The following is a 21,381-nucleotide window of genomic DNA, read 5'->3' on the forward strand; positions in this document are numbered from 1 at the left end:
AAACTTAACTTATATCTAGCTGCCCTCAAAGATTGAGCTCTTTTTTTTTTTTTTTCCATTTTTTAAATATTTCACTTGACTGCACTGGGTCTTAGTTGTGACATGCAAATTTTTGGAGGAGCTTTTTATTCAGAGAACGTACTTTCAAAACCACAGTGAAATCCGAAGATGTCCTATAAAAAGTGACAGCTGTGTGATAGTAGAAGTATATGAAAGAATTGGTTTGGCAATTATACATGAGTTCAAGTGGAAAGTGGCATGTGAACTCTCAGGTGAGGCATGTGGGTATCTAGTTCCCTGACCAGGGATCAAGCCCTTCCCCCTACATTGGGAGCTCAGGGTATTAATCACTAGACCACCAGGTAAGTCCCTCTTGTGTTTCTTAACAATAAGATGTAAGTGAGCTTCAATCCAGTATAGATAAAAAAGATAATTTTAGTAGTTTTGAGAATCAGAATATATCAAAGAATGTTACCAATGAAGTAATATTTAATCAGGGCTTTTGAGGAAGAGCAGAAAGAAGTTCTGACATTCATTTTCACTAGAACTAATGATCTTGAGACAGAGAAAATTCTGCCCAGTCTCTGTGAGCCTCTTATATAACCCTCCTCAGTGTTATAAATTCCCCTCATGTCCTCTTTGTCATCTGTCATAAGAAAAAATGAGGACCTCCTGAATGTATTATGTATATATAATATATACTGAGGTCTCAGTATACAAATCCTAGGAGTGCAGACATGTGACAGACACCATTTCCTCTCTGATTGCCAAACACTTTTGCTTTGAGGTAAAATTTACAGTAAAATGCACAGATCTTAAGTGTCCTATTTGATAAGTTCTGAAAAATGGTAGTCAACTCCCTAGTCAAGACAGAAAATACTTGCATCATCAAAGAAGTCTCTCTTTGCCCCTTCCAGGCAATGACCACTCCCACACTATGCATTAGTTGAATAAAGAGAAGTGTCATTTTTCACTTTGGGTAGGTGGGCTGTAGATGATGAAAAGAGTTATGGAGAACACTGGGCGTCAACACACCAGAGTTTTTCCTGTCCAAGAGGTAACTCACAGCAATTACTTTCCAAAAGAATACAGACAGCAATTACTTTCCAAAAGAATATAATTCAACAGCAATTACTTTCCAAAATCTATATTTTAAAATATAGATTTCTAAGTAAGTTGCAATCTCCTTTCCTAATTCACTTCAAACCTTTTCATTCATCATTCATTGAATAAACATTTATTGAGCACCGACTACGTGTTCAGTGGTTCTAGGAGGTTGTTGTGATACCCACATGCACAAACAAAATTGACAAATCTTTTTATACTGTTGGGGAAGACAAACAAATTATAAATTAGAGGAAATAAGTATTATGGAAAAGGGGGCATGGGGTATAAGGCACTTTAGGAAGGCCTTGGAAGTCATTACAAGGACTTTGGTTTTCCCTCTGAATCAACAGGATCCAAGAGAGGGTTTTGAGCATTGTTATGATCCAACATATTTCAGAAGGATCATTTCACATACACAATGGAGTATTTTATTTTTCAGTGTCTATAATCAACTTTATTTTAATATAATCTAAACACATATCATTTAGAAAATACCAAGAAAAATTTATGTACAAGAGTTGATGCTATCGCATTTGGACAAAGCTGGCAAGTTCCTGCTATGAGCATATCCCAGGAGATATCACTGAAGAAACCTAATATATTGGAGTAGATGTTGTGGCATTTGGCCCACAGTTTGATAGCCCTCAGGGTTAACCTGAAGTTGTCAATGTTTGATACTAGATGTAAAACATCTCATAAAACCATTTCATTGATTTGCAACAAAATCAAAACCCTGCAATCATTAAGACTTCTTATACATATCTAAATTTTTAAGCAGACTGTCATGTTTTAAGTCCAAGTTTCCTGGAATAGTCTGCAGTGCTAATCTTGCAAACAAAATATCAATCTCTATTCCATCAAACAGTTTGATAACTTGGTACAAATGCCTCTTCAACAGCTCTTAAATCTTCTACTTCTCCCTGTAATTTCAACTTATCATAGAATGAGGTGAAAAAGTCACTTCAATCAACATGTCTTGGTGCAACACACAATGCATCAATATTGGCAGTTTTTTGTATGTACACCTAATCAGTAAGATCCAGAGGTAAACATTTTCCCATCAGCATGTTCAATTAGAGATTGTGGAAGATTATTGCTTTCACTGATTTCTCATATCCAGTCTTTTACCAGGTTAATTTTCCCAAAATTAAAATCCTGCATTGAAGTTCCTCTTTCTCTTCAAAAATCCCAAAGGGCTTCAGAGTCTCCACTAGTTTCTGTGTAAGTAGGCAGTTAGTCTCCTTGGGGGGTGCTAAGCAGAAGGGAGAAGCAATGCCATAGTGCTTCTGTGGCGGGTGTGTTTGCTGTGATCCCTGCTTTGTAACTGGAAACAGCTTTGTCTCAGTGCCCGCACTGCCCAGTCATACTCCACCCCACTTGCCTGCAACGGCAGCCAGGCATACTCTGGGCAGGATCCACTGATATGGGAAGGAGGGGCCTTGGCTGCCTCAGCCCTGGTTCAACCTCACTCCTGATCTGGCCTAGAGTATTTTATTTTAAAATAAAAGTTTTAAGTTTAAAATTTTCTAGTTGCCTTTTTACTAGAGGCACTATAATGTATCATTCAATCTGGAACACTTAAAAAATTATATATAACTCACATATACATAAAATATAGACATCTTAAGTGCATAAGTTGTGAATATTTACATATGGATGGGTACATCTAAGTAACTGACACCCAAAGGATGGTAAGCTCACCTAATTACCCTGAGACAAGAGGCATAATCAGGACTGACTGCTTCCCTGTAAATAGATTCTTTGGGGCAAGAATATTGTCAGCGATACATTGTATCACGTCAGGAAACACATTTTTGCTTGTACCATGCCTGGTGAGGATAAGGTTGAATATCTGCTTAAGGTGTATATGACCAAATTTCAACTGTTGCCTATAAGACCCATTTTGTTCAATGTAGAGATTTACCTGAGGCATTTTCAAGCAAATTAATTCCATTCAGTGACTTAGTATTTTTAAAATGTCCCCATCTCCTTTATCCTCTGCTCCCTTAGGGCTGGGCATCTTTGGAGAGACAGTCACTTCTGCTTCTGTTTCCCATCAGTTCACAGGCTTTCTTTATCATGCAACCTTGTAAGCAGGCTGTGCACCCTGGAAGCAGGAAGCATGGAGAGAATGGAGCGGCCCAGAGTTCAGCTGTCTAAAGTCACCGTGGAGTTGATTGTAGTCACTTCTCTATCATTAATTATAATCATAGCTGTACCCTTTTACTGGTACTATGATCTCACTGCAGGCTTTTTGTTAATACTTTATTCCTATAAAGTAAATGAAATGTTTTAGAATTGAGAGGAAATAGCAAGTTAAATTCTTGAAAAGAACCAAGAAACCCACCACGAAATCCCAATAAAATCTCCCTTAAACTTTAGGACCATGTGTGGAAAGCATGTGGCCATGTCATCAAGGAATGACAATATTCAAGTTATATTATTCTCTAATATATTCTTGTCCTGTGCAGCTCATGGGCAGGAGAGGCCCCACAGGGAACTTAAACCATTTGCCCAGTGGCTCAAGAATGTTACTAAAAGGCTACCCAAAGTGACCTCCATTGTATTCAACTTGCTTGACAAAAGATTGTGGCAGGAAAGAGGATAGCTGAAATGGGAAAAGATGAGTAGTGCACACTCACATACTTCCTCCTGTGGGACATGGTATCTGTGCTGGGGCCTGAAGGCTGGCACTTCTGGCTGTGGACGGGTAGAGTCTAGCTGGAGACTCTTCCCCCCACCACCTAAGGCTTCAATTTTCCAACTGCCCTACACCTCTGGCGTTCAATCATGATGATACCAAATGTGGGCCCCCAGCAGACCAACAGAGAACTTGGGATGAAGCCCAGAATGGTTTCCTACACAACTGTGGGGTGAGGAGATGGATCCCTGGGAACCAAGTCTGGGCTGAACCAGCCCCTCTATTCAGAAGGATGGATCTCTTTCTATCCTCCTCCTCCATAGGCCCCTCTCCTAAGCTAAGCCCAGAAGCACACTTTGCCCTCTTCAGCAAAAAACACGAGTTTCCTCTGAGCATCCTGCTACTCCCCCATTTGTGGCTTTCAGAAAATACTTCCGATTGTAGCCTCTACTTCTCTCCTCCCCTTATTCAACCCACACCAAATCATCTACATTCTCTACTGCTTTCAATCTTCTCCAATCTATTACGTTATCTGTATCTTCTTCAGCTTCATTTGATATGACACTGCTGTTCCTTGAAGCTGTCTTCAGCCCCAATGCAGCTCTTACCCTTATTAGTGTTTAAGTATAATTACCAAATAATTATCTAGTAGCCAGGTTTCTTCTTTGGCACCTATAGAAGGTGCCAGGCCCTTTAAACATGAGAAACTGAATTATCCCACATGATTTTTCTAATAGATCTTGTATCCTACTCTCTTCAGAAGTATAAGCCTCAGTTCATTTACTTGCTTAAAACTTTTCAGTGGCCTATCACCCAGGGATGGTCTGAAGCTTATTTTCCATGACATTCTGTCACTACTGGCAATTTCTTTATCCTAAGTCCTTTCACAACCTTGGCATTGGTCCCTATACTGAAAAATGATCTTACATCCTCCTTTACATCTAGATAATTCTTCCTTTAAATTAAGAAACTTCCTGTTTGATCACAATCATCACATGGTGATACAGTTGTTTACATAGCAGTTATCCCCATTATACTGTAGGCCACTTAAATGAAGGATTTTTTTGCTAGTCATTATTTCTGTGTAGTACATATGCCTGGGATATAGTAATTATACAGTGGCTACTAAGAGACCTCAAAGTTATGGGTCTCCAGGTAGATGCATTAAGCCTTGACATAAAAATGTCCTTTTTCCTAGGAATATACTTTCCTAGCGAGAATTTCTGTGAAACTCTTTACCGACAACTTGTGTTTGAAATGCAGGGCTAATTAAGATAAACATGTATCTCTTTTCTCCCTCCAACTAAAAACCGGATGCCCACATTCAGTGTGTAGAAAAGTACCAGGTAATTACCTGTGTACACACTCAGGGCACAGCATATTGTCCTCCAGGTGTGGGGGTGGAAAGTCACCAGACGGTATCAGGAAGAATGCAGACACCCTCCTTCGTTTTCCAGGTACCCAGGCCTGCCCAGCATGAAACTGTAAACGAACCCAGCCTTCTGTGTTAGCTGGGAGACTTCTCCCGTGGACCACGCACCACTGGACCTCTGGAGAAGGAAGAGAGGCAAGTATGAGCACAGCAAGACCCAGTCCTAATGTTTGCGTCTGCACCATGGCCTTTGGTTCAACTGTCTTTCTCAAGTGCCAGCTCTCAGATACTAACACTGGATACCTATTTATTCCACCCTGTTCCTCTTAGAAAATAATGTAAAAACATTAACTTTTTTAAAAGAAATTAAGAATTTCCTGTTAATTTTTCTTTTTAAAGAAACAAATAATACAGTTGGATGTATAGAGGCAAGTGGGTAGATGACAGTGTGTTCCAGGGTGGGGGTGGGGTCAAACCTTACCTCTGCCCATCTGGGATCCTAACAAAAACATTAACAAGGGAAAAACATTGATGAATTCATGCAGCACACACAGTTCAGGGAAAAAAAGCAAAAACTAGCTCAAAATGGCAGCTTAGAATATTCCATCTTATATAACACCTTCCGACCAAGAATAATACATTTGTAAAGAAATGACAGGACAAAGGGAAGCAGTTTTAGGCTCCCATGGGTGGCAAACAGTGGGAAGGTAAATATAGGAGAGGAAACTAATGGATGAGGTATGTTTGCAGGTTACTCTGGATAAATCTGTCTCCAGCAAAAAGAATATAGATATCCTCCATTTAGGCTAGAAAAGGAGAGCCTTTTCTGGGTTTGCTGCTTCTTAATTGCCTTCAGCTCAAGATTTTTATGGCAAAGAGCATTCATTTTGGTTTCCTTCAATAGAAACATTAAGCCAGATTAGGTCTGAGAAGGCCATCAGTTCAGGGGTCTCATATGTTAAAAAAATTTTTTTGTTTAATGTAGAGGGGTATCTTACACATCTGAAGCAAAGTCCTGGAGTAACACCCCACTGTGTGCAAAAGACAGTGGGCAGGATATGGCTCCAGGCTTTGCTCCTGAGGGGCAAGGGAGGTCACCAGGGGATAACGGTCTCAACAGACATTGTAATGGCTAACCAGTACATGGTCTTCCTTAATTTTATCTCCTTGATAAAAGAGCCTCTTGATGAAAGTGAAAGAGGAGAATGAAAAAGTTGGCTTAAAACTCAACATTCAGAAAACTAAGATCACGGTATCTGGTCCCATTACTTCATGGAAATAGATGGAGAAACAGTGGAAACAGTGGCTGACTTTACTTTTTGGGCTCCAAAATCATTGTAGATGGAGACTGCAGCCATGAAATTAAAACATGCTTACTCCTTGGAAGGAAAGTTATGACCAACCTAGATCAGATCAGATCAGATCAGATCAGTCACTCAGTCGTGTCCAACTCTTTGCGACCCCATGAATCGCAGCATGCCAGGCCTCCCTGTCCATCACCAACTCCCGGAGTTCACTCAGACTCATGTCCATCGAGTCAGTGATGCCATCCAGCCGTCTCATCCTCTGTCGTCCCCTTCTCCTCCTGCCCCCAATCCCTCCCAGCATCAGAGTCTTTTCCAATGAGTCAACTCTTCGCATGAGGTGGCCAAAGTACTGGACTTTCAGCTTTAGCATCATTCCTTCCAAAGAAATCCCAGGGCTGATCTCCTTTAGAATGGACTGGTTGGATCTCCTTGCAGTCCAAGGGACTCTCAAGAGTCTTCTCCAACACCACAGTTCAAAAGCATCAATTCTTCGGCGCTCAGCCTTCTTCACAGTCCAACTCTCACATCCATACATGACCACAGGAAAAACCATAGCCTTGACTAGCTGGACCTTTGTTGGCAAAGTAATGTCTCTGCTTTTGAATATGCTACCTAGGTTGGTCATAACTTACTTTCCTTCCAAGGAGTAAGCGTCTTTTAATTTCATGGCTGCAGTCACCATTTGCAGTGATTTTGGAGCCCAGAAAAATAGTCTGACACTGTTTCCACTGTTTCCCCATCTATTTCCCATGAAGTGATGGGACCAGATGCCATCATCTTCGTTTTCTGAATGTTGAGCTTTAAGCCAACTTTTTCACTCTCCACTTAAAAGCAGAGATATTACTTTGCCAACAAAGGTCCGTCTATTCAAGGCTATGGTTTTTCCAGTAGTCATGTATGGATGTGAGAGTTGGACTGTGAAGAAGGCTGAGCGCCGAAGAATCGATGTTGTGTTTTTGAACTGTGGTGTTGGAGAAGACTCTTGAGAGTCCCTTGGACTGCAAGGAGATTCAACCAGTCCATCCTAAGGGAAATCAGTCCTGAGTGTTCATTGAAAGAACTGATGTTGAGGCTGAACTCCAATACTTTGGCTACCTGATGCTAAGAGCTGACTCATTTGAAAAAATCCCGATGCTAGGAAAGATTGAAGGCAGGAGGAGAAGGGGCCGACAGAGGATGAGATGGTTGAATGGCATCACCGACTCAATAGGCATGAGTTTGAGTAAACTCCGGGAGTTGATGATGGTCAGGGAGGCCTGGCGTGCTGCAGTCCGTGGAGTTGCAAAGAGTCGGACATGACTGAGTGACTGAACTGAACTGAATTCTATTCCTGTAGCTCTTACCAAAACATCATGAAATAGGTATATTATTATTAACCTACTTTACCCAGAGCAACCTGGGAACTAGAGATACAGGGCTTTAGCTCAGGCAATTGATTTTAGAACCTGCTTTTACTTTTGTAATTCTTTAAAGGGGGAAAAAATTAAGCCAGATTGCTGTATTCTTCTGATGACTTCATTAATTTAGAACAGTGTTTCTCAAAGTGTGGTCCCCAGATTAGCAGTGCCTGGGAAATTGTTGGAAATGTAAATTCCCAGGCCCTACCAAGACCTGAATCAGAAAAATCTGTGGCTGGGTGTAAGGAATCACCATGCCTTCAGGTGATATTGATAATATTCTGAAGTTAGTCAGTGGCTAATATCAATTAAGCTTCTTTTCCCACCTGAGCCAGAACCTGTTCTTAAAAATGAGCTTACTGGGACTTCCCTGGTGGCACCATGGGTAGGAACCTGCCTGCCAATGCAGGGGACATGGGTTGTATCCTTGGTACGGGAAGATTTTACATGCCGTAGAGCAACTAAGCCTGGGTGCCACAACTCCTGAGTCCTAGTACTGTAAGTACTGAAGCTGGCTCGCCTAGAAGCCTGTGCCCAAGAGAAGGCTCCACAATGAGAAGCCCACCCACTGCAACCAAGAGTAGTGCCCAGTCCCTGCGGCTGGAGAAAGCCCATGATCAGCAATGATGACCCAGTGTGACCGCAAAGAAATATATAAATATATATATTTTAATAATGAGCTCACCACAAGTCTCTTGTGATCGTACTGACTCCGTCTTCACGGCCCTGGCTGTCATTCTGCTCCAGGCGGCAAACACAGCTTCTGAGTTGGGGGCTGAAGTTGATACAACAGCCTCAGGAGGCGGAGGAGCTCCCTCAAGGGCAGGTGGCCCTGGTGCAGGAGGAGCAGCCCCTTCAGAAGACGTTCTCTCAAGAGAGCATTCCAGTGGTAGTTCCCCCTTTTCTATCTTTATCCTTTTTGATAGTGACAGGATCCTGGCCTCCTGTGCTGTGGCAGGAATGTTCTACAAAGAGGGTTTAAAAGATGAAAGGCTATTCTTCTACTCACCTTTTGATGCTAAAATAAGTAATTAGGGTGAGAACTAAATCTTCTACTGAGCCACATTCCCTACAAATTACTCACTTTTTGATGAGGATAAGCATATTCACAGAGTCGTTTATATCCATCTAGTTTCTAAGACAAGAGAAGAGTGAGTGAATAATCAGACTAAGGTTCATGGTCTTCCTCCCAAGAGCCTCATTCCCACTCTGGACTCTCACCGGGCCTTTGGTGCTCAGTTTTAACTGCTGGCACCAAGCACGAATGACGTCCCTATGGACCAGGTTGACAGGCGGCAGGACAGCAGGTAGAGGGGGGATGGGGATCCGCGTCGGTGTCTTCGGAGGTTTCACACCGTCACAACGTTGTGACTTGTCTCCTGGACCGCAGGCTGAAGGGGAATGGGATAGAATGAGCAATAATTAATGTAGACCTTTCGAATGTCAAAAGTACAATCACTTTTAGTTCTCAGTAGTCTAATCCCCACTGTACAATTCAATGATTCCCAAAAGACTACCTAACCTCCAAGGGTGTGTGTGTGCCGTCATGTCTGACTCTTCTGTGGCCCCATGGACTGTAGCTCGCCAGGATCCTCTGTCCGTGGGATTTCCCAGGCAAGAATACTGATGGGTTGCCATTTCCTCCTCCAGGGGATCTTCCTGACCCAGGGATCAAACCCTCATCTCCTGCATTGGCAGGCAGACTCTTTACCACTGAGCCACCTGGAAAGCCGCAAACTCCAAGGGACAGAACCTCAAACCTAAGACTGACAATATTTCTGAATCCCTCAGTTTTCTTACTTCCTAAAACTCCCCACTACTCACACACACTTGCTCTTTTGTGAGAGCAATAAGCCACAGACTCTGAAGAGGTTGACCTAGAGACTACACTTCTCTAGAGGTTGACCTAGAGAGTGCACTTCCAATTCCTGAGGGAATAATAGAAGTTTTTAGAACTGAGGTCATAAATACTCAATGATACCTTGCCCTCTCACCACAAGACAAAATAAACCACTCAGCAATGCTACATAACTACTAGTACCCATAACTCTTGCAGCCCACCCCAGCCAGGGCAGCGCTCCGGTTTCCTGATGCACCTCACATACTCTTACCATTCAAGAAGGATTCGAAGGACACCCCTCCAGAACAGTCACAACTATAGTGACACGAAGTGTAGGTGGTTTACCTAATTATTCTAAGTAAATTACAACTGACCCTCCACCCTGACCTTGACCCAACTTAGCATAAAGTGAAGCTTCAAGGGTGGGATTTCAAATTTATACCCATCTGTACTCAGATCACTACACATTGAGCTCCTTATCTCCCAGCAGCAGAGTAGGAGAAACAATGCTCAGAACCAAGAGGTGAGACTTAAGCTAGGCTTTCAAAGTGTAGGATTTATAGAATACAGGATGAAGATTTCTTTCCTACTTTTTCAGACCCAAGGAAACACGATTTGAGGAACTGTAGCTCTCTTACCTGTGCTATTTTTTGTTTCTCTTTTTCTTTTGGTCCCCTGTGCTGAATTTTTTGCTATCTCTGCTTCACCAGAAGTTCCCTGTCCCTTTTCAGCTTCTACTGATGTAGGTCTGCAACTCATACGTTCTTCAGATTTCTCTGTGGAGTTGTTCTGGGGACAGAGGAACCAGCCAGTCATTGTTTTGGGGTCCGACCCACTGCATCCACTGCCTATACCTCATGTCCAAGGCACCAAGACAATCACTGAACTGTGTTAGCAATGTGGAATCCCTTCTGGACATCATCTTAATACTCAGGTTTATAAGAAAGGGAAGCAACGATGGGGAAATGGAAGGCCGATTTGAAAGTACGAGAAAAGGGGAATTCCGTGGCTGTCCAGTGGTTAGGACTCTGCTTTCACTGCCAAGGGTCCAAGTTCAATCCCTGGTTGGGGAGTGGGGGAACTAAGATTCTGCAAGCCAATCAGCACAGCTCCCTCCCCTCCCCCCAAAAGAAAGAAAATATAAAACAAAAGACATAGAAGAAACTAGCCTCTGCTTTGGAGAAAACCCTAAGATCTCTCATCATATCCATCCGTTCTCCCTCACCTGGAAGGTTTTTTCCCCCTATTCCCCTCCTTGACCTCTACCAGATAAACCTCTCCCCGTACTATTGCTCCAAGCTACTGTCACAAAACTCCTTTCCAACCTATTTACTTTGCCGAAAGGGATATCACTCAACTCTACACACACCACCATCCCTTATATTCATATCCTTAAACTTTAATCCTCTTTCAGAAGCTCACTTTAGGTGTTTTAAGTTCATCTAATAACTTTTACTTTATAGACCAATACAAATCAACTGATTCATTCCTACCACTTGATGTAGGTTTATATTCGCTTGTGTGCTTTGATCCATACCTGTTACTCCATTTGATTATGAGGGTAGAATTCCTTTCCCTTTTGTTGTAAGAAATACTGGTTAATTCAAAAGAAACAAGAGAACAGTAGGGATAAAACTGTTTGATACAAAGAAACTAACATCTATTGAGTCTATACCTTCTATCTGGTATTGCAGAAGTTGAGGCTCAGAGGTTACATAATTAAGGACACACAGGTAAGCATTTAAGATAGAAATTAAACCACAAATCATTATTAAAAATCCCAGTTTTGTTCCCAAATCTAAATCCTGTCACCTCCAAGATGGAAGTATGGGACAAATTAACATTTGTATGGCATCTTTACATCTCTATAGCAGGTTTACATTCATACTCAAATCTCACATTTGTGTAGCCTTTACACAAATGATTAACTTTGGGGCTACACAGAAGGGTTTTTTTTTGGCCACACCAAGAGGCTAGTGGGATCTTAGTTCCCCAACCAAGGATCAAACCCTGGCCCCAAGAAAGATGCTGAGTCTTAACGACTGGACCGCCAGAAAATTACCTGCTTATAAAAGTCTTAATTAAAATTGGGAGGGTAAAAATGACCTGGTTCTGGGAAAGAGAGCTGGAGAATGCTCAAGTTTCTCTGGCAGAGTAGCTCATTTTTTCTAGACAAGCCCCAAAGCCTCTCCAACTTTAATTGCTGTCTGCAGTGCTCCTCTGTATGTCTGGTTTCTGATTATTCCTTGGCCCTAAAGACTCAGGGAAACAATGAATGCAGATCCAGAGACTTTGGTTTCAAACCTGTGTCTATAGAAGGGAAACTAAAGGATCTCATCCAATATACCAGGCAACGATCATATCAAGGAGTTTCTTTTTTTAACAAGAGAAGGAAATTCTTAATTTAAGAATCAAGGCACCTTCTTTTCTCCTCAAAAAGAAGTGAGGGAATTCTAAGGGAACTCTTAGAATTCCAATTCTTAAGGCACCTTCTTTTCTCCTCAAAAGAGAGAGTAAGTGTGCCCGACAATGATTCACAAAGACAAAAGCAAACCCATTCAGATTGTACTTACCTCCTCGTTTCTGCTCTCCATGCTCAGAAAGGTCAAGGTTGATAAAATGAACACTCTCCTTACTTCTGAAATGGCTCCGGCCCAAGATTGCTCTTTTAAAAGTCTCCTCCTCCTTCCGCCACCCATAAGCACTTTTCGTTTTTCTCCTCCCCTCTGTCCCTCCTCCATAACATGTGAAAGCTAAGCTTGCCTGCTTTCTTATTCATGAGTGACTGTTGTATGAATGAATACATTCGAAGCCCTTTCCTGTGAGTTTTTTTAACATTATCATTGAGGGTGTGGTTCTGGAGACTTTGGAAGTTGAAAGCTCCTTCAGAAAAATTCCAAGGGAACACTTAGAATTCCAACTCTAGGAGTTGGACTCGGCTCAGAGTTTAAAGCGTCTGCCTCCAATGCTGGAGACCCGGGTTCAATCCCTGGGTCGGGAAGATCCGCTGGAGAAGGAAATGGGTAACCCATTCCAGTATTCTTGCCTGGAGAATCCCATAGACAGAGGAGCCTGGTGGGCTACAGTCCACGGGCTCGCAAAGAGTTGGACACGACTGAGCGACTTCATTCACTTCACTAGCTACTAAACAACAGTATACATTTACTACTTAAGGTTTATACTTAATGTGGGCTTCCCTGGTGGCTCAGATGGTAAACAATCTGCACGCAATGTGGGAGACCCGAGGTTCGATTCCTGGGTCGGGAAGATCCCCTGCAGAAGGAAATGGCAGCCCACTCCAGCATTTTTGCCTGGAGAATCCCCTGAACAGAGGAGCCTCATGGACTATGGTCCATGGGGTTGCAAAGAGTCAGATACAACTGAGTGAGTAACTCTAAAGTACTTGATTGAATCATCTTTATTTTCCCTGTGTAACTGAAGGTAATGTTTCTGAGTTCTAAAGTAAGAGATACCTAATCCTGGGCAAGATAAAGTCTATAATTTGTGTGTTAATAAATGGAGTGTGTGTTGAGATTATACTTTAGAAATTCTTAGGCCAACCACTATTTGGGGAAACACAATTCTGAAAGAATTTACCAACCACTAAAAAAAAAAAAAAAAAAAAAAGGATAGCTTATGTCCTACAATAAGGAGGATTAGAATAAGTTAAAATTTTTGAGCATAATTAAAATGAATACTACTGAGTTCTTGAATGAAGCAAAAAGCCAAATAACTTTCTCAATATATATTATATACATAATATATATATTACACATATATAATCCAAGCAAATAGACCTTCAATTATGATGCTTGAAAAGGAGGAGCATTTGGCAGCCTGTGATAGGGGTTTAGACTTCATTAAGAAACTCAGGAAAGTAGATCTGAAGGACCAGGTGAGCTTACCTAACTGAATAGAGGAAGGTGGGGAGGGACCAGCCCAACCCTGGTCTGAGGAGGAAAGTGTAAACTGAGTCTGGACAGTGTGGCCTTTTCATATGTGGGCTAAAAGCAATAGAAAGTTAATGAAAAATTAAAGATGGTGGTGGGGATGAATGGGAGTGGGTGGACTCTGATGAGCGTTATTTTAAAGATCTCTCTAGGACATCCCTGGTTGTACAGTGGATAAGAACCTGCCTATCAATACGAAGGACACAGATTCAATCCCCTGTCCAGGATGATTCCACCTGCCACAGGGGAAGTAAGCCTGTGAAACACAACTATTCAGCCCCCGCTCTAGAGGCTGTGCACTGCGGCAAGAGAAGCCTGTGCTCTGTGATTAGAGAGTAGCCCCTGCTCACTACAACCAGAGAAAGCCCAAACAACAAGCAACAAAGGCCTGGTGCAGCCAAAATTTTTTTTAATTTAATTTAATTAAAGAAAATAAAAGAACAACCTCTCAACTGCAGTGAGGAGAAAGAAGTGGAGATGTGTTGAAATGGAAGACATTAGAGAGACATGAGTATTTCTGCCAGGTTTTCTTTTCTCTTTGTTTTTGTATTTTCTCTTCCTCCCCAAATTTTGATTGAATAAAGTAAGCTGAGTTAATGAAGCCTATAGTCGTTTACCTGGAGGCAATGAATCTTAAAAAGTCATTAATCTGCATAAACAGAAGACAAAACATTCCACATTTGATGAGATAGAGATTTTGTGGGAGGTGTGACTGTGGAGGCTGGTTGGAGAACTTGTTTGAATCTCTCTGCACTGTGTATTCACATAAATGCTCTGTTCAAAGTTAGGCTTATTTAAGATTTATTGTTGTTGTTGAGTCACTAAGTCATGTTTCACTCTTTGGGACACTGTAGGCTGTAGCCTGCTGGGCTCCTTTCTCCATGGGATTTCCCAGGCAAGAATACTGGAGCAGGTTGCCATTCCATTCTCCAGGAGATCTTCCTGACCCAGGAATGGAACCTGAATCTCCTGCTTGGCAGGTGGATTCTTAACTGCTGAGCCATAGGGAAGCCCCATTTAAAATTACATGTAATTCAATTCATATCCAGAATGATTTTTATCAGTTTAATTATTCAATTATGACACAATTTATGACAATCTACCTTTTAAATAGTATCTCTCATAGTGGGAAATTATTGCTCTTTATGGGGTTATTTTATTTTAAGAAACAGGCTAGTCATTTAGAAATAAATCTAGACAGTAAAGTAGGCCATCAGGTTTGTTAGTAACTTTGGTTAAAAAAGAGAAAAACTGGGGACTTTCCTGGTGGCACAGGAGACAGAAATCCTCCTGAAAATGCAGGGGACACTGGTCTCATCTCTGGTCCAGGAAGATTCCACATGCCACGATGCAGCTAAGTCCCTGAGCCACAAGTACTGAGCCCTCGCCTAGAACCACAAGAAAAGAAGTCACTGCAATGAGAAGCCTGCGCACCACAACAAAGAGTCGCCCCCACTCACCACAACTAGAGAAAGCCTGCGTGCAGCAATGAAGATAGAGCACAGACAAAAGTAAATAATTCTTTTTTAAGGAAAAAATTGGAGGTAGCTGGTAGAGCTGATATCATGGAGTGGAAAAAAAAATCTGTCTCTTTATAATCTCCATCCCAACTTCCTTCCTCCCTGTCTTCCTTCCTTCATTTATTAGGCACAAGGAAAGTTATGACTAACCTAGACAGCATATTAAAAAGCAGAGACATTACTTTGTCAACAAAGGTCTGTCTAGTGAAGGCTATCGTTTTCCCAGTGGTCATGTATGGATGTGAGAGTTGGACTATAAAGAGGGCTGGGTGCAGAAGAATTGCTTTTGAACTGTGCTGTTGGAGAAGACTCTTGAGAGTCCCTTGGACTACAAGGAGATCCAACCAGTCCATCCTAAGGGAAATCGGTCCTGGGTGTACATTGGAAGGACTGATGTTAAAGCTGAAACTCCAGTATTTTGGCTAACCTGATATGAAGTGCTCACTCATTTGAAAAGACCCTGATTTTGAGAAAGATTGAAGGCAGGAGGAGAAGGGGATGACAGAGGATGAGATGGTTAGATAGCATCACCAACTCAATGGACATGAGTTTGAGTGAACTCCGGGAGTTGGTGATGGACAGGGAGGCCTGGCGTGCTGCAGTTCATGGGGTCGCAAAGAGTCGGACATGACTGAGCGACCGAACTGAACTGAACTGAAAAAGAAGGTGGTTTAGATTCTTTCTTCACAGTAGATGTTCCCAAAACATAAGCAAACATAGTGGCATGAATTACATACCTAGTTTTCTTTAACATCTACTTTAAAGGACAGGACATGCTAATCGGGGCAGATTTACCAGGAAGCCACTAAAGTTTAAGTTCTAGGTACTTGACTTGCCCTGGCTCATCCCAATTCCTGTGAAGGCTCTAGCAGTTGTGCATTCATAATTTTATATCATTTTTCTTAAAGAGGGAACTCCACAGTTGTACAAGTTTTAGGTGATTCACAAATTCTGAAATGTTTGCACAAAACAATAGCATTCTTGACAATCACATCTAGTGTGTTCTCCTTTGCTTCCCCTTCCCAGCTTCCCTTCTCTGCTTCCAGTTAACTGCTCCAGGAGAATCATTACTTGCTTATTAGGTTTCTAGCTTCTGATCTTTCTGTAGATACTAAGTGCCAAAGTCATTGTGAAATTACTTTGAAATTTAGTATACATCTGAAATTGATAATGCTTTGGGGCTGACAAATTGCAAAAAAGCAGCCACTCAGGTGGGCCAATTAAGAAAAAAGTTGCCACTTTCTCCAGGCTGATGCAGCTCTGAGTGAGGCCACAGGGCTTGGCAAGAGCCCCCTGAGCTTTATTCCAGCTTCAATTCACATCCTTTCTCTGTAGCTCCTGTGTGAAGGTCAAAGCCTGTACTATGTACTTTTACCCTGGCAGTTCTGTGTACCTGGTTATTTCTTTTTTTCCCCCGCACTGTGTGGCATATGGGATCTTAGTTCCCTGACCAAGGATGGAACCTGTGCCCCCTACAGAGGAAGTGTAGGTTCTTAACTAAATTGACAGCCAGGAAAGTCCCCTGGTTTATTTAAAATATGTTACTGAGGACATTTTCAAATGCTTTTTGAAGCCAAAATAAATTTTATCTCATCAATACTCTAGAGATTCATCAGTGCTGTGGAGGATACTAATGTTTCCCAAAGGTTGTTCTTCACCAAGCCAACTGATAGTGTTTGTAGATTGATGAATGTTGATTTACCAAGTCTTTGTATGTTACTGGGGAAGAGTGGCGACTGTGAGCCCGCAGGCCTTAATGAACCAATTTCAACTGAAAGCAGGGTAATACCTGGTTCCATAGTAGTCTTTGTGATCATACAAACTCACCTATATACAGTGACCTTCTTCAAAGCAAAGGAAGGAGAGTACAAAGATTTGGACCAGATATGGTGACTAAAACTATGATAGGGAAGAACCTGTTGTAGTCTACTATAAATTAGTCACTAAAAGGGTGCTGCCCTTAAGCTTAAATTATACATGATGGCACATCTCTGGGAACCCAGCTCTAGGTAATGACCTTTAAGCTAAAATACCTTTGTGTAAGCTCACAGGAAACATCCTAAACAGCCCCACCTATGAATGAATGCAGAGAGGCAGAAATTAACACATCCCCTCTGGAGGCTGAGCAGGTAATGACTGACTTTACTCCCTCCCCTTTTAGCATAAAAGAGACTGGAATTCACACTGTGAGGGGTGTGAGGGATCTTAGTTCCGGGACCAGGGATCGAACCCATACCTCCTGCAGTGGAAGTGCAGAGTCTAAACTACTGGACTGCCAGGGAACACCTGGAAGCCTAACTCAGGCAAGATGGTTCTTTGGAGCAGGAATTCACCAGCCTCTCACTCTGCTGACTTTTCAAATAACGTCACTATTCCTTGTCCCAGCAACTCGACTCTCAATTTATTGGTGTGTTGTGCGGTGAGTAGTATGCACTTGGACTCGGTAATGAGACCATTCCTCCAGTTTCCGGTGTGAGAGACAAATCCCTATTCCTCCTCCTTATTCCCCACCAAGTCCTGTTGGGTCCATCTCCTCAATGTTTCACAGGGCTGCTACTCCTCATCTTCATCCTCCCAGCTACCACTGTGCTCAGGATTTCATTTCTTCTCCCCTGAAGCACTGTATAGCCTCCTTTTTGCTCTCCTTATCTTTATTCAGTCTCCCCTTTCTAAACCATCCTCCACACAAGGCTTACTATAGAAGGCTGTGCTGTCCACCTCCAGGAGACATAGGCCTGAATGGTGTCCCCTGGAGTCCTTTCAGTTCTAGAGTTCTAGTGACACAGGGAATAGGAAGTATGGCTACATGAATTTTTTTTTTAACCTCGGCGACTGTCCCAAGGAATTTAGGAGTGATATTTTGTATAAAAGCAGACTTAATTTAATTCTGTGGCATGTATGCATTTTTTCTCAGAAGCCTTAACTACTTTTAAATATAATTCACTCTCTTTGACTTTAAATGTTACCCAGCTCTGAAATACGGCAGCTTTTATAAGAATTGCTTTCCTCCTGAGCTAAAAGCATAATCATGCATAGAACAGGAAGAGTAACTTAAATGAGAATGATTACTAAATAACTGCAACCTCAAAGAGAAGATAGGTAATAACATTTTGCATTCAGGTAAGCCTGCCTTTCATCTAAGTATCTCAAAGGAAGGCGGGTAGCTGATGCTGTGTTACGGTTGAAAATTACAACTGTGCAATTTCCTTATTCCTGAGTGTTTCCCTTCTCAAATATGATACTGAGTTGAAGCATCTCTAGAATTCAGTGTGTATTGGTTTTGAACACAGGTGTCTTTCTTCTCCCCTCTAACATCAACCCCGAGGTGTGAAGACATTGATGGAGCCTTTGCTGCATTGACGCATTTGCTATCATGGAGAAAAACATAATGAGAAGTGATGGATGGACATTTTTCTGAGCTGTTGTAAAGTTCTGATGGAAAAATACAGGGATGAAGATGGACATGAAACATTTTTTTGCTCCCCAGAATCTATTTAATCACAATGCTAACACTTAAGAACTCATAGGAGAGCTGTCCTGTTCACTCTGCAGGGGCAAAAGATTTACAGGATGTGCTCAGTGGCATAGATGGAAATTATGCCTATTAGAGCCCTGAACTGAACTACTAAGAGCTTTCAGCATATTGATAGTAGATCTAGAAATTTCCAGAAATACATTGCAACTGATCCTCTTTATACACTTTCTTTTGTGAGTTTGTAACCTTGTATTGTTTCGGTGACTTGAAAATGTTCATCTAGTACCTGACTATGCTCAGTCACTTCAGTCGTGTCCAAATCTTTGTGAGCCTATGTACTATATAGCCCATCAGGCTCCTCTGTCCATGGGATTTCCCAGGCAAGAATACTGGAGTGGGTTGCCATACCCTCCTCCAGAGGATCTTCCCAACACAGGGATGGAACCTAAGTCATCTGTATCTCCTGCATTGCAGGCAGATTCTTTATGGCTGAGCCACTGGGAAAGCCCAGTACATGTCTATTGTTGTTGCTGTGTAGTTGCTTGGTCATGTCTGGCTCTTTGCAACCCCATGGACAGCAGTATGCCAGGCCTCCTTATCCCCTACCATCTCCTAGATTTTGCTCAAACTTTTGTCCATTGAGTCTGTGATGCCATCCAACTGTCTTATCCTCTGCTGCCCTCTTCTCCTCCTCCCTTCAATCTTTCTCAACATCAAGGTCTTTTAAAATGAGTTGGCTCTTTGCATCAGGTGACCAAAGTACTGGAGTTGCAGCTTCAGCATCAGTCCTTTCAATGAATATTGAGAGTTGATTTCCTTTATGATTGACTGATTTGATCTCCTTGCAGTCCAAGGGACTCTCAAGAATCTTCTCCAGCACCACAGTTCAAAAGCATCAGTTCCTTGGTGCTCACCCTTCTTTTTGGTCCAATTTTGACATCTGTACTTGACTACTGGAAAAACCGTAGCTTTGACTATACGGACCTTTGTCAGCAAAGTGATATCTCTGCTTTTTGATATGCTGTCTAGGCTGGTCATATAGCTTTACCCCAAGGAGCAAGCATCTTTTAATTTCATGGCTTCAGTCACCATCTGCAGTGATTTGGAGCCCAAGAAAATAAAGTCTGTCACTTTTCCATTTCTTCCCCATCTATTTGCCTTGAAATGATGGGACCGGATGCCATGATCTTCATTTTTTGAATGTTGAGTTTTAAGCAGCTTTTTCACTCCCCTCTTTCACCTTCATCACGAGGCTCTTTAGTTCCTCTTCACTTTCTGCGATTAGGATGGTATCACCTGCATATCTGATGTTACTGATATTTCTCCTAGTAGTCTTGATTCCAGCTTGTGCTTCATCCAGCCCAGCATTTCCCATAATGTACTCTGCATATAAGCTAAATAAGCAGGGTGACAATATACAGTCTTGATGTACTCCTTTCCCAATTTGGAACCAGTCTGTTGTTCCATGTCCAGTTCTAACTGTTGCTTCTTGACCTATGTACAGGCTTTTCTGTTAGGTGGTCTGATATTCCTATCTCTTTAAGAAATTTCCACAATTTATTGTGTTCCACACAGTCATGAACAGTATCTGTCTATATGTGAATTCATTTTTGATTCCTGACAAAATATAAGTTAAGCAGCAAGCCTCTAAATCTCAAAATAAATTTTTAAAAAATAAGAACATTTTTGAAGGTTAATAACTCATAGAAAAAATAATATAAGCAAAAATAAACAGTATAATTTTCCTCAAATAATTAAAATGTTCATGATAAAAGACCAGGTGTTACCATTAATGAAATAAAATTCATATTTTATGGCAATATGAAAAAAACTTAAGCATAACATTTTTGTCTGTCTGTTCAGACCTCTTCTCTCACCTTTAGTGTATACTGTGCATCCACATTCACCAAACCTCCTTAAGAGATAACATTCCTTCTTAATCTCATCAAGGATCACAGCTCCTTAGGAGATAACCTTCCTTCTTAATCTTGTAAAGGGCCACAATGACCCATGACCCACTACTGGCTTTGTATGTATAGATCTGGATTGTGCAAGCTGTCAGTAATATATTATTTAATGTACAGCCATCTGTCTCAAAAACTTACATAATTGTGCTTTGGCCTCTAGAGTGGAACAGTTCTTAGAGGTTTCTTTGGGGCTGTCCCCAGGTTATAATCTTCTTTTTGGCTCCACTGATTTTTTGTGGCCACCATAAAGAAAACCAAGAGATCCAACTTTCACATTCTCAAAGAGCCTCACATTTAAATATTTGAAAGATCTCCAAAAGAGGCTATCCAATTAGCCAGAGACGTACTATCTGTAGTAAAAGAAAATAAATCAGTTGTGTGTATTTGGTCTTCATTCTCCTTTTTTTTTAATCCAGAGCTTCTAAAACTGTTGAAATTTCTGAATTGGTAGAGCAGTAAAGGCATCTTTTCTTATGTTAAGGAGGTGACTTTTGGAAAGTACTTAAGGGTGGGGGTTGGTTGCCAAGGGAACCAACTGGCGATTTAGAGGATTGAAACTTCCTGTATCTCCCTCCACTCTCACCTGACTTCTAGGGAGGGGAAAGGGAGTGGAGATTGAATTTTTCACCAATAGCCACGGATTTAGTCAAGTGTGCCTAATGAAACCTCGATAAAATCCCCAAAAGTGTAGGGTTCAGAGAGCTTCAAGGTTGGTGGATTTGTGCAGCGCTGGGGGAATGACGCCCTTGGAGAGGACATGGAAACTTGTACCTCCTCCCCATACCTTGCTCTAGGCCCCCCTTCC

At 41.7% G+C, this 21,381-nt stretch overlaps 1 protein-coding gene and 1 pseudogene across 2 annotated transcripts; both read right to left on the reverse strand.

The window, feature by feature from the left end:
* Nucleotides 1–1,512: 1,512 nt before the first annotated feature.
* On the reverse strand, nt 1,513–2,468 carry LOC102396319 (annotated as a pseudogene).
* Nucleotides 1,513–13,280, reverse strand: DPPA4 (developmental pluripotency associated 4). 2 transcript variants are annotated; one of them, XM_006047308.4, is made up of 7 exons: nt 12,238–13,280; nt 10,303–10,453; nt 9,046–9,215; nt 8,909–8,959; nt 8,510–8,789; nt 5,103–5,298; nt 1,513–3,378 (listed from the first exon to the last, which is right to left on the reverse strand). In XM_006047308.4, exons 1-7 carry the CDS (start codon nt 12,403–12,405, stop codon nt 3,348–3,350), a joined length of 1,047 nt encoding a protein of 348 aa, XP_006047370.3. In that variant the 5' UTR covers nt 12,406–13,280; the 3' UTR covers nt 1,513–3,347. The 2 variants fall into 2 exon arrangements, with proteins under 2 accessions (XP_006047370.3, XP_044797601.1); XM_044941666.1 differs by lacking the exon at nt 12,238–13,280 and adding an exon at nt 11,340–11,355.
* Nucleotides 13,281–21,381: the final 8,101 nt, after the last annotated feature.

This window comes from Bubalus bubalis, chromosome 1, assembly GCF_019923935.1.
Source record: "Bubalus bubalis isolate 160015118507 breed Murrah chromosome 1, NDDB_SH_1, whole genome shotgun sequence".
Classification (NCBI taxonomy): Eukaryota; Metazoa; Chordata; class Mammalia; order Artiodactyla; family Bovidae; genus Bubalus; species Bubalus bubalis.